At 51.5% G+C, this 13187-nt stretch overlaps 1 protein-coding gene across 1 annotated transcript; it reads left to right on the top strand.

Annotated features, from left to right (window-relative positions):
• Positions 1-603: 603 nt before the first annotated feature.
• On the top strand, positions 604-12573 carry LOC121347150 (SRSF protein kinase 3-like). The gene is made up of 13 exons (XM_041425538.1): positions 604-660; positions 1364-1429; positions 2956-3096; positions 3255-3363; positions 3838-3925; positions 6092-6179; positions 6439-6545; positions 8443-8605; positions 9835-9920; positions 10345-10452; positions 10861-10930; positions 11014-11106; positions 12341-12573. The coding sequence occupies exons 3-13, from the start codon at positions 3051-3053 to the stop codon at positions 12526-12528; spliced, it is 1146 nt and encodes a 381-aa protein (XP_041281472.1). The 5' UTR covers positions 604-660; positions 1364-1429; positions 2956-3050; the 3' UTR covers positions 12529-12573.
• The last annotated feature ends 614 nt before the right edge of the window (positions 12574-13187 follow it).

The following is a 13187-nucleotide window of genomic DNA, read 5'->3' as shown; positions in this document are numbered from 1 at the left end:
GTCCAAGAGACAGGAACAGGGGCAGCATGGGCTCTGTGGCCAGCAGCACCATGCTGTGGCGGTGTTGGACTGTGTGCAGGCGCTGCTGGAGAGGCTGAGGTTCCTCAGGTCTGGCGGTGTGGCACACAGGCTGGTCTGGGAACAGGGATGGCTCTGCCAGGCAGAAGATGGTGCCGCAGAGCAAGTCCTGCTGACACACTGCTGGGAGCAGGGGGAAGAGTCAGGCAGCCCCTCGGTTTCTGGGTCTGGAGAAGGCAGAGCAGAGGGGGAGGACTTCTCTGTTTCCATCTCAGTAGAGCTGTGAATTTCCCGCTATAAATAGTTGCTGTGGAGACTGTGAATCTACTGCAGGCTGACAGGCCTGCTGCCAGGGAGGCAGGGAGAGGCCAGCAGTAAAGTGAATCCACCGCAGCTGTCTGAGGTCTCCTGCTCTCCCAAAGCCAAGCTTGTTCCCAGAAGTGGTGCTGTGATCTGATACCCTGCTCTACTCCTCACCACGTCCATCCAGTGATGCAGAAGTTCGGTGGGCTGAAGGCCATCCCTCCTGGGGCAGTGCAGACTAAAATCAGAGCAGGACCAGCTGGTATCTCACTTTGGGGAGCTCCAGAGCGAGCCAGATGACAAAGGGAATGGCGTGTCCTACCCGTGAGCTGCTGCATGGTGAGTCTGCGCTGGGCCCTGGGGCTCAGAGCCCCGCCGGGGCCTCTTGTCTGCTGTGTGCTGTGACTTGCAGGGGTGCTGTGCTCAGCCAGGGCTTGCAGGTCTGTGGTGTGCAGGAGCTGAAAGTGTGTATTGGTCTGGTGAGTTCTGCCACTCCAAAGGTCCAGGTGTCATAAGGCATGACTGGTGTTGGGCAGCTCTGTACACTGTTCCATGCAGGCTTGGTGGAGGAGTCCAGGCCAGATGTGAAGCATCACTCCTCATCCACGTCTCTCACAAACCAGGCAGGAGCAGTTCTTGGGCTGAAATTCCCTGAGCTAGTCTAGGCCTGCAGCAATTCAGTGGGTTCTGCACAAAATAGTTGGAATGACAAAAGCAAAATAAGTTGTATTTAATGTGAAAGTATCAAGAAATGAAGGATTAAAAGCACCAATTGTCCTCTATCACAAATCTTAGAAAAGTGCATTTCACTTTCCTGTACCAAGTTGCATAGCAACACTCTTCATCTTTTGCCAGTGCTTCCACCCAGAGAGGGTGGATGGAGGTAAGTCTTGCATGCCTAAGGATAGACTCGGCTTGCCTCTGCAGCAACAAGGCCACCAGGGCCTGAACTGCCCAAAAGCTCCATCCACGCTAGGGCTGAGTTTTACACTTTGGGTCTGCCTCTGGGTTCTATTTTCTCACTGAAGCCTCCTATCACCAGAACACTCCTCCAAGGGAAGAAGCTGTTGAACTCCCATCTCCACAAAACTGAGTTTTGCTTTGGCAGGTAGGTGAATGGTAAGCTGCATGATTAAAGCTTGCTTGCTCTCAGCTCAGGCCCTGCTGTCCTCATGATGTGAGTGAAGAAGGCCCAGGCAGGTGCTGGAGGTGCAGGAGTGTCTGAGGGTACTGATAAGCTTAGTCTGTGCACAAATAAGGAAAATTTTGATTTCAGTTCTGTTTCATAGGTGAGATGTCAGGGAACATTTACTGTAAAGAGTGGCTATGCAGACATGTAGCGCCCAGGGGGTTTATACCCAAAGAGACTGATTCTGAACAGCATAAATGCAAGGGTAAGAGGTGTAGAAATGTGAGGAGGGGGAGGCATTTTGAGCTCCTTTCAGACTTCTGTGCAGGCATGGGTGAACAGAGTAATGTCATCTCTGGCACTTTGGGTTTTCCTTGACAGGGTGAAAGTCTTGAGCCCAGTCTGACCCTTAACTGGAACTGTGTTGGGAGCCTGCTGGGTGCCCAAAAGCAGGCTGTGCCTCTGGCTGCTGTGCTGGGAGAGGAACATCAGCACATGGAAAGAAACTTCAATGTTTTGAGGAAGTCAAAACATTGAGTCAAAACAGGTTCTCTGTCTCAGCAGCTGGAAGATGTTACAGCTCCAGAACAACTCCCTGCCACCAGCACTGCCAGCCCTCTGTAACTATTTCTGAAAATCTTCTGGTTCAGATGAGTTCTGAGCTTTAGTGACCTGATTTGGAGGATTTAAAGTTCAATATTTCTACCTGTGCTAATGCTCTATGGGCACTACTATCACCTGTCTCGAGCTCTGACAGTGTGTGTTAGCCTGAAGCTTCAGCTGTACAGCAAGTGACATTTCCAAATTATAAAAGGCTTGGTTGGGAGTGCCCCAGCTACTGTGGCTTAAATTTGTATTTCATTAGCAATAAGAGCTGTGGGCTGCTGTTTCAGGTGACCAGTACTGAATCCAGTCCTACCTCAGTGCTGCAGCATTGGGGGACAGCAGTTGGATCAGTCTGTCTTTGCTGTCTTGGTGTTTGTGCTTTGGACTGTCATAGTAACAAACCCCATGAGCAGCCCCTTGCCAGGATGTCCTGTGGCCTTGCTGGGATGTCACACGATTGTCAGTGACAAACCCGTGCTCCAGCCCCAGGGCTGGACTGTGGGAGAGGAGCAGTACTGTAGTGTTTAGAATGCAAGTTCTGTTTCACACCCCTCTGGAGCAGGAGCCTTCTCCTGCCAGCCAAAGCCCAAATTCCCTCCTCAGCCAGGATGGGGGTAGGGAAGAGGTGCTTTCCCTGGCTGTGGGAGGGGATCCCACAGACCCTGCTAAGCCCCTGAAAATACACACTAGGAAACCTGAGACTCCCACCTGGCCCTGGCCCCGGACCAGCCTGCCAGCTTTCCCCTTCTGAACTCTTAAAATAATCCCTGTCTCCCTGAAGTGCCAAAAGTGTTTGTAACAGCCTGACTCCAAGAGCTGCAGAAGGGAATGGGAAAGAAAGGGGCGTGAGGGCACAGCAGAGGTATGGCCACCCTGCAGCTCTCCATCTCTCTTGAAAGGAATGAAGTGCTGAAGCTCACACTGCCCGTGTCCCACAGCTTGGTGTCCCACTGTCTCCGTCCCCTTGTGCCAGGATCTGCCATGCTCCAGGGCCATGGAGGAGCAGGTGCAGCAGGAGATGCCATCAGCCCAGCACACAGGTCAGTCCTTGGCCATGAGGCTCCAGAGATGAGATCATGCCAGGCTCTTCCCAGGCTAAAGGAGGCCACTGGGACCTGTCAGGCTGTCCTCAGCTGCTCGTTCAGTCTGAGAGCATTTAGAGATGTCATTAATATCTCTTGGTGATGGTTTTCCACAGGAGGCCACCACCCCATGCAGGAGGGAGAGGTGTTCAACACGCGATACCAGGTGCTGCACAAGCTGGGATGTGGCACCTTTGCCACTGTCTGGATGTGCCAGGACATGAGGTGAGGGGCTGAGTGCCATTCAGGGAGGTGTGAAGGGGTGGCTGATGTCCTGGCAGGGCTGGCCCCTCTTGCAGACACAGCAGAGCACAGTCTGGGAGCATGCCAGGCACCCCTGAGCACAGGGAAAACCTGACAGCAAGATCAGTGGGGTGCAACGAGCAGAGCTGGTCCCCAGAAATCAAAGAATGTAAATGAAGTGGGATCAGCCCTTGCTCTACATTTTCTTTTCTTGTTTAGACCCTGCAGTATTAGTGTTCTTTTTCTCTCCAGTCTCTTGCTGGTCCCTGGGGAAGTTGTGCTGCCAGATGCCAGCAGGAGGGATGCCCAAATGCGTGGTGTGCTGCAAACCGAGGCCAAGGGTGCCTGCAGAAGGGCAGCACCTTCCCTGGGGAGCCCAGGGCTGGCTGACTGGGAGAAAGGGAAGTGCTGCTGGTCAGGGCCAGCGCTGGCTGACAGCTGTGGTTCATTTCCCAGGAGGAAGAAGCAGGTAGCTGTGAAGGTTCTGAAAAGCAGGGAAGGCTTTGCTGACACTGCCCAGGATGAGGTTGCTTTCCTCCGATGTGTAAGTATATTCTGTGGGTCTGTGCTTTGCTCCAGCAGATGGCCACTGAGTTCAGGTTTGAGTATCAGCCTCATCATCCCCTCTGCCTGCTGGTCTCAGTCCAAGGAGCTAGGTGGGGAATAGGAAAAAAAACCAAAAGCTGGGGAATTCATAGAAATCACCCTGGCTCAGGACTGGACTCTGAAACAGGCATTTTCTCCTTCCTGCATCATACTGGGACATGTCCCACTTGCCCTGTCAGCCTATTTCTTTAAGCTGAGACTGAAATCCAGCAAAAAGGAAGAATCTGCAGAATGATAAGGTGGATAATCAACAGAAGAAGGTGGTAATGCTCTTAAGCAGGAGATAGGAGCATATCTACTGTACCTGTATCATTTACAGAGGAACATCACTCAGAGGACATTGCTGTATCACAACACTGATCCTGAAGTAAAAGGAACTATTTGCAATAGAAAAATACATGATGTACCAAAACACAATAAACATCTGAAGTCAGAAAGCTTCTTCTGGCCTCTGCTAATGGAGGTGATAATTAGGTGCCTGTATCTGGGCTGTAGCAAGTTGCCTTTGAAGTTGTCTGGAATTGCTAGTTCTAGAAAGCTTGTGGTTACAATTCTTCAAGTTTGTTCAAATACAAAGTTACATCAGCTTCAGGTGAGTAAAAGCTATTAAATTCTGCATTTTAAATTACTCTGTGGCCTTTCTCCAACAGGTTTGAGAGAGGTTTAGTTAACACCTGTAAATCTGTAGGCCCTATCTAAAGGGAGATGAGCCAGATGCAGTGATGCAAGAGGAAGTACCAAGTGGCACTAATTTAATGTAATCAGAGGGCTGCTTTTCCACACATCAGCACAACCCTGTGTAGAGAGTGAGCCTTACCCCTGATTTATTATTAATTCTGAGAGACATGCCTGCCCATTCAGCAGCACACAGCTGTTTACCAAGGCTTGTTCCCACCAGCACTAGGGCTTAGTGCCTGCAGAGCTGCCAGAAGAGATGATCTGGTCTCTGCTTTCAGGGCTGCTCACTTGTGTTGTGCCAGAACAAACCTTCTGGCACTGGTGCAGGTGGATCTGGCATCTGCAAAATGAACCAAACCAAAACCCTAGCAGTTGTGGCCATGAAGAGAGAAAAAAACAGCATGAATGGCTGTACCAGGATAAGTGCTCTGGGATAGCAAGCCCCTGGTGCTCCTTGTCACACAGGTGTGTGGTGCTGGGGGTGCTGTAGCACCTGTGCCTGGAGGTTCACTCAGCACAGTACCCTGGGCCAACAGCACATGTCCAGGTGGGTGTAAGGACAAGCTGAGCACAGCACAGGGTGCTGCTCCCACTGAATGCTCCCCTGGCCTGTTGCAGTTTCCAGCTGCAGATTTCTCAGGCCAAGGACGATGCTTGTGTGGGCAGGAATTCTCAGTGGATTTACCTTGAACCCTTGCAAGTCCCTGTGAGATTCAGTAACCACAGCCCCCTGTAACAAGAACAGCCCCCAGTCACCCATGTGCTGTGTGAAGAACCATCTCTGGTGTTTTTGGACCTACTACATGCTGGGTTTGAAGACCCCTGGCTCTAGTACAAAGGATGTGTTCGCCTCCTCCACTACCCTTCCATATCCCAGAGATCACTTGCCCACAGCCAACCTTTTCCAGCACAAATAAGCCTCCTTCACTGAGTCCTTCCAGATGTGGAAGCTGCTCTCTACCCTGATAAGACAAGTAGCATTTGAGTGGCCAAAGACAGCCATAATGCCTCTGCCTCTCTTCAACCCCTTGAGTTAAAATTGCCAAAGGGGTGGTGTGAGGCAAAGAAAATGGACAGTCACTGATGCTGAGAGCAGAGAGCTGTCTTCTTGGGGGAATCCCCTTCCAGCTCAAGCAGGAGCACTTTCTGAGTCTGCCTGGAGAGAATAAGCAGCAGGAAATGTGCTAGATACTATCAACAGGATTGGTGTGAGTTGTTTTGACGCTGTAGGTGTGATGGTCCCACCTGGTCAAGAGCAAGACAAAACATACAGAAACTCATTCCTGGTTTTCCTGATGTTGTTTTCATGGGATTTGTCACAAAGTGCCAGAAGAGAAAGTCTGTCAGACAGGATAAAACAGGCAGAAAGTGTCCTTGTGCACATATATGTCTCTGATTGCAGCTTTCTTGGAATCCTCCCCCTCAGGTAAGCTGCATGAAGAAGAAGGACCTGGCAGGAGAAAACATCGTCTGTTTGTTAGATGACTTCAGAATGATTGGACAGAATGGTTTCCATATCCTTCAGAGAAGAGTGCTTTTCTGGGTCAGCAAAGCCTGGGCTTGCCTTGGGAGAGCCACAGGATGGTGTAAACCTAAGTGCTGTGCTGCCATGAGGAGGATAAGCATGGATGAGCAGGGCTGCAGCTGGACCAGGGCACATGGGCATGGCTGGAGGGGAGAGGCTGAATCAGGAGGTATTTGGTTGCTTTGGTGAAAGGCAAAGGGTTGGTGGTAACACCTTTCCCTGTTAGTGAATCCCTAACTCTTTCCCACATTCTTGCTTGGTATTTGAGGTGCTGGGTCCTTCCATTCGATGTCTGATGGAAAACTACACAGCCCAGGGACTGCCCTTGCCTTTTGTGAAAAAGTCTTTACAGCAGGTGAGAACTTAGCTGCAATCAGACAAAGGTGCCAAGGGGCTGTTGGCTGTGGGGCATGCCACAGTCTTCCTCCCAAGGGGAAGGACTTGGGTGTTACTGCCTAAGCCTGCAGCCTCCTCAGGTTTGGGAAGGAGTCAGGGCCACGAAGTGCCAAAAGCCTGCACACCAGGGAGTCAGGGCTGGCAGTTCTGTTCCCATCTTCCAGTAATCATTGGGTTCTCTGCTGCTTGTAGATGTAGCAGGGGACAAACAGCCTGCCATAGTTCTACTTCTTGTGGGCAAACCATCTCTGCCCTCCTGCTGCCCAGAGAAGTCCCCTCTGGCAGTAATTCCAGACTGCTGGCATTTGCCTTGGCATCCAGCTCTGGGTAGCACTGTCAGCTCCAGCAGCTTTCTGCACGGTACCACTGAAGGCTGATCAAGGTCTCCCTCCCATCTTCACGTGAATTTCTAAATTGCTGATTTGGTCAGCTGGTTCTCTCCATGTTGAGGTTTCCCTGTGCAGAGCCAACTTTTCCTTCATCCACTGTAAGGATGTGTTGTGCCTATTTAAAGGATGAAAAGTGAGTTTCTTCAGGGCTGGCTCTGCTTAAGGAATGAGAAACCTGAGTGAGGCCTCAGAATAGTTAAAATTACTTTTTGCCTCTCGTGCTGAGATTCATCAGAAGTCTGCACACTTGCCAAGGTGAAGATTTGCAACCCTGATTCCTGTGCCCTTCTAGGGATACTAAGAAAGAAAATTGCTTCCTCCTTCATCCTGTTTTCTGTAGTAGTCTCTCCTTTCTCTAAAGAAGCTCCACTAACACCTGAGTAGGTTACACAAAAATGTAGTGGCATTACCTCTGTGCTCTATTTGATACTCAGGCTTTTGCTGATACATTATCTGCTTTAATTGTAGAATCTCAGTTCTGTTTCCCCCCTTCAGAACAGCACTGGGGCAGTATTTACTTCTGATTCATTCCAGTTTAGTTATTTAAATCTTTCCCCACATTTCACAGTTACCATTTAAGGTTGATATTTCCCTGGGGCTGGTGTTCATCCCAGAATAGAATTTGATAATACAAAGAATATTTACCAGTCCTTTATGACTGACCAGAGTGTTAAAAAACAAACCTAAATCTCCCCATAGCCTTTGCTCTGTTATTGATTTCTGATAGTGAGTGTTCGTCTCTGGAAGGTGTTGTTTATTTCTCCCCTGTGACAGGCCAGGCTCTCCCTGCTGCATCACAAGCTTTTCTTTCCCTACATGGCTCTCCTGCAGGGCCCTGAAATCCTCTGTCTGCACTCACTCATGGTCTCTCCCCCTCCTGTCTGTGTTATCCTGTGTCTTCTTCTTTCCTTGTATGATGGGACATCCTCCCATGCCTGTCACTGACACCAGTCCCTTTACATGTCAGTGTCATTCAAATGGAAGTTGGGGGCTGGTTATAATCAGTGGCAAGGCACAGAGGTCCCAGGACACAACAGCCATCCAAACAAGAATGGTTTTTCAGGAGAAAATTCAGCTTTGTAATCATAATAGCCTCCTCATAGCCCCATCCTCCTCCCACTTCCCTGGGCTCGCCCATCCGTGCTGGTGTCTGTGGATTGTCACACTGTGACAATTGACACTTTTGCTGTGTGTCACCCCAAACAGCCCTTTCCTCACTGGGCTGTCCAGGCCTCCCCTTGCTCCTGGGGCTCTGTTGTCCTGTGGGGTGATGAACCACTTGTGCCTGCTCCCATAGGCCACCCCACCAGGAAACTATTTATTGCCAGCAGTTACCATCGGTGCCTGACTGTCCCTGACTTGCACTCCCGCTGTGCCTGCCTGCTGTGGCAGCTGCTGGGGCAGGAGAGGCGGTGGGGACCCTGTCAGGGCTGCTGTGACAGTGTGACAGTGCTGCCTCATTGCCAGGTGCTGGCAGGGCTGCATTTCCTGCACAAGTGCTGCCGCATCATCCACGCAGACATCAAACCGGAGAACATCCTGCTCTGTGGGCGCAGCAGAGGCCTCCAAAGGCTTCTCACGGCTACACTCGACTGCCACCAGGGAACAGAAGGGAGGCTAAAGGGAGCAGGTAAGCACTCTAGGAGGGATTTTTTAACAAAAAAATGGTCTTAGGTGTTTAATGGCAGGAGAGAAATAAGACGCAGCAGGTACAGATGCCTTAGGAAAGGTTCACATCTCCTACAACAGCGAGTACAAAACATGACAGCCAGTATAAAACATCATAGCCAGCTTATGCTGCTGAAAGGCCTCTCCTTTCTCTGCTTAACACAAACACCAGGCTGGGCTCAAGGCACCTACAGAAGTGTGGTCCTGCAGGTGGGGTTGTGTGAAGGACAGCTACAGGTCACAGGTATCTGTTAACAGCCCCACCACCACCTCAGAGCTCGCTCTCAAGGCTTGAGGTACAGGACAGTTCCATGTGACTGATGTTTTCAGCTGCTGAAAGGTTTACATACAAAAAGGCTCGATCAGAAAGCTGTATGACACTCCTGCTCTTTATTTCCCTCATTTCTGAGGTTTGTGGGAGACTTGTATGTGCTGCTAATCTTCAAGGCCTTCTGAGACATAATTTATGTGCACAGAATGGTGTGAATATTGAATAAGATGTAGGGCTGGAGAGTTTCTCAAGAGATTATCTCATCTCCCAGCAATGAGGCCTTTCATATTATCCTTGCACTGCGTTCTCCTGTGAGCATTTCTCCCATGACAGTGTTGTTTTGTCTCTCAAACTCTGGGGCAATCAGGGAATGCTAAATTAGTGACCGAGTCTTTTGCTTGGAGCAGAAAAGCACAGTATTAAGCATAGGCTGACAGCTTACTGTAAGGCACTAAACCAGGAATTACCTTTTTCTGGGATCATATGGAAAGGTCCACATAAGGTCCACATTGCTGGCCAAGCAGGCTGTATCCAAGGTCTGTGACAGCCAGGGTTGCTGAAGGCTGAGGAGAAATTACAGATGTTTTTGTTCTGACTGGTGCTCTCCTCTGGGCCCACAGTAATTTAACCTTGGTGCTAGAGGAACCCTGCAGCACGACAGGAGCATATGGTCACACTGTTCCACTCCAAGCTACTGTGCTCCCATTCTCTTATGTTTTTACTGGATACCAGGCCTTTTTTTGTGTTCCTTAAAAAAAGAGGGGCGGCATTTGATTTATGATAAAAAGTATTTAGGAGCTTTTTAGCTCCTAAATTAGGCCAAGAAACTTTAAGGGAAGGCAGACATACCTCTCCTGTGGTAAGTGGTGTGTACCTGCTGGTTCAGAAAGACCTGATTTCTCTTTGTCCTTTCCATCTAGGAGGTGATCTTGGCAATCAGTTGGAAGAATCTGATCTAATGAGCATAGAGGTGAAAATTGCAGATCTAGGAAGCGCATGCTGGACAGTGAGTCTGCTCCAAGTCTCAATCCCATGACAATGTGGGATGCTGTGTGCTTCTTTCCATCCCACACTGTGTCTGTCTGTCCCTTTACAGCTGAACAGCTATTTCAGAGATGCCAATATTGGGGGGTTTTGTTATGTTTGCCACTCTCAGCTCCAAGCTGTGCACGTTCTTCCTGAGCCACTGTCAGTTTTGGACATTTCTCCGGCTTGCAGTTAGTCCCTACAATTAGAAATTTAAAACTATGTTCAGTGTGAAATGTTGGTAGATTCCCACTGGTGCCAGTGGGGCAGGAATGTGCTGGCTGTGCCCTGCACAGAGCTGAGAACACACATTCATTTGTGTCCCCAATGTCCTGTCACTGCACAAGAAGCTTGTGACCACCAGTGCTGCTGTGGCTGGTTTAAGGAGTTTGTTTCTGTTTTAGTACAAGCCTTTTTCCAAGGAGATACAGACGCAGCCGTACCGGGCCCTGGAAGTGCTCCTTGGATTAGACTACGGCACTCCTGCGGATATCTGGAGTACAGCCTGCCTGGTAGGGCTGGGGACAGCACTGGGGAGGTGACAGACCTTACCTGCAGGGCAGCGTGTCCTTGGCATCCATGTAAAGAAAGCTTCCTTTCTGAGAAGGCAAAAGGGGCTGTTGGCACTCATTCACTTTAGGGCAAAAGTCTGCTGCTGGTACAACCCTCTCCTAATTTAGTTTAAGCTCTAAAGCAATTCACTCCATGTAGATTAGCTCAGAGGCTTGCCTGCATCAGGCACATGCTGCTTTTCATCCTGATGGAGCTAAAGGTGTTGTTTCACTGTGGTACAGATCAAGCCAGTGTGAGTATTTCCACATTTTAGGACCAGTTTTGTGTGATAAAGAGGGCAATATCAGTTAGTGGCCATGGAAAACTCCAAGATAATCAGTGAATTAACAGTGCTACTCCATTTCTAGGCATTTGAAATGGCAACTGGAGAGTGTCTATTTGATCCTCAACCTGGGAAATACTTCTCCAGAGATGATGGTAGGACTCCATGAGTTTTATTCATTTCACTGACAGAAGTGTCACAGTCTGTATCTAAATTTGTCTTCCCTCCCTTCATCTAGATCATGTTGCTCGTATTATTGAACTCTTGGGAAGAATTCCTCCTCCAATTGTTTTCTCATGGAACAAGTCAACAAAATTTTTCAGCAGGCCAGGTAAGAACTGGCATAAGGAAGTTTATTTTAAAAATCACTGCAGATCTGACACACTCCTACTCAGCTCATGTTGAACTCCCCCAAAAGTTACTCACACAATGCAGGCTACAAGCAGGGATGGAACACAAATGGAAATTTCATAAAGAGCAGTAACACTCCCTGCCCTGCCTGATTTGCAATCCACGAGCATTCCAGGGATGAATGCACAATCCTGAAAAATGGTCATAGCAAACACCGAACAGGGAAAGCATTTCCATTCTTTCTCCTTTGGATTTGGAGAAAATGGAAATGCAGACAGGAAATAGTTCCATGCCAGGAAGGCTGAAGAGTGTGTAACAGGCTGCACTTCACCCATTCACTGACAGAGAACAATGACGACCAGGAATGGGACACTCATATCCTTCCAATGTGGCTGCTATATTTAGGCTTCTAACCCAACTGCAACATCTCTTCTGTTTTATTCTTTCCCTTTGACTCATGATTCTTGAAACCCTTTTTTGACCACAAGGCATCACATGACTCCACCCTTCTGCAATTTGGCCTACCATCCTTCTCTGCTTTCATGCTTACCAGCCTACCCACAGTTCATTCAGAGCTTAGTACTGGTCCCATGCTGGAATTTAACCAGCACCTCCCTGCACATCCACATCCTTTGCTCACACTTATGCCTTCTATGGTTCTTGAAAGAAATGAATCAAAACTAGTTCTACATTCACTCTCCCTATGAACCAGCCTGGCCTGACCACACATGCCTGACTTGAATCACTGTATTTACACCGTGCACACCCCAGGACGAGGGCTGCTTCTTGCTCAGTCATACACTCTGCCGGGCCCCACAGAGCTGGCTGGCATGTAACAAATTCAACTAGAGTCCTGCGAGCTCTGACACTGAAATAGCATCATGCATCCGGGTGCCTGTGGGCAGGCACAGGGAACGAGCAGCAATGGCTCTGGCATGGTTATTCTGGGAACACTTTGTGCACTCTTGGCACATTCTCACCTAAGAAAAGTGCTCAGGAACAGAGAGACTCCAAACACCAGCTTGAAAAGGTGGTTCCCGAGAAACACCCGAGAGCCAAACCTGCAAGGGGCAGCTCAGGTGCAGCTTACAGAGATAATTCCAAGAAGAAGGCAAAGATCTCTCGGGATGCTTTGGGTTAATTGTGAGGCGAGGCGCGGCAGCCTGAGCCGCGCAGGTGTGCCTGAGGCGCCGTGCCCACGCTGTTTCTGCCAGGCGCGCTCCTGCGGCTCTCCCGGCTCTCTCCCCGCAGCCTCCCCGGCATCCTGGCGGACCGGCACGGCTGGACACCGCAGCAGGCGGCCGCCTTCGCCGCCTTCCTGCTGCCCGCGCTGCACTACGCGCCCGAGCGCCGCGCCAGCGCCGCGCAGAGCCTGCGGCACGCCTGGATCGCCGCACCGTGACCCGAGCCGGCCGTCCCCGCCTCGCGGCACCGCGGGACCCGCCGCAGCGACCGCACCGCCATTCCACAGGCCTAAAGCAGCTCTCCCGGCGGGGGCGGCGGCCCGCCCGCAGCCCCCGGTGCGCCGCCTCTGCCGAGCGACCGGAGCGGGGCGGCGGCTGCGCAGCCCCGGCGTGACCGCGCGGCTCCCTCCGCTCCCGGGCTCCACTCCCTTCCTCCCGCGGCCCTGCAGCGCTGCGGACCGCACGCATCGCTCACTGCGAGCGGCCCCAGCCGCGCTACGCGGGCACCGGAACCGGGCGGAGCCCCTCGGCCGAGCTCGGGCACCGAGCGACGCGGGGCCCCTCCTGCCCGGCTCGGCCGCGCCTCCTACCGCGGAGGGGCCGTCCCTCCGCCTCCCTGCCCCGCGGCCTTTGTTCGGGGCTCCAGGGACGGCGACCGGCCAGCTGCGCAGGCGCCCTGCGCCCCCCTCCGCCCAGAGCTCCCGGCCGCCCCCCGCACCGCCCCTTCGTTCTGCCACGTGTCCCGACGCGGGAGTCGCCCCGCGCCGAGCGATCGCGCCCCGCCGGCCCCGCCCCTCGGCACGTAGCGCGGCTCGCCCGGCGGGCGCTGCCGCAGCCCGCCCGGTACAGATGCCCCCCTGCTCTCCGCGGCGAGTGG

The sequence above is a fragment of the Onychostruthus taczanowskii genome, unplaced genomic scaffold (assembly GCF_017590055.1).
Source record: "Onychostruthus taczanowskii isolate IOZ18803 unplaced genomic scaffold, ASM1759005v1 scaffold9, whole genome shotgun sequence".
In the NCBI taxonomy this organism is placed as follows: Eukaryota; Metazoa; Chordata; class Aves; order Passeriformes; family Passeridae; genus Onychostruthus; species Onychostruthus taczanowskii.
Note: the sequence above shows the minus strand (reverse complement) of the source record. Positions and strands in the feature narration are given on the sequence as shown.

Coding starts and splice junctions, on each gene's coding strand:
- LOC121347150 (XM_041425538.1), top strand. CDS start 3,051: ATGGAGGAGCAGGTGCAGCAGGAGATGCCATCAGCCCAGCACACAG. Junction 3,097..3,254: donor GCCATCAGCCCAGCACACAG/GTCAGTCCTTGG, acceptor GGTTTTCCACAG/GAGGCCACCACCCCATGCAG. Junction 11,107..12,340: donor AAAATTTTTCAGCAGGCCAG/GTAAGAACTGGC, acceptor TGTTTCTGCCAG/GCGCGCTCCTGCGGCTCTCC.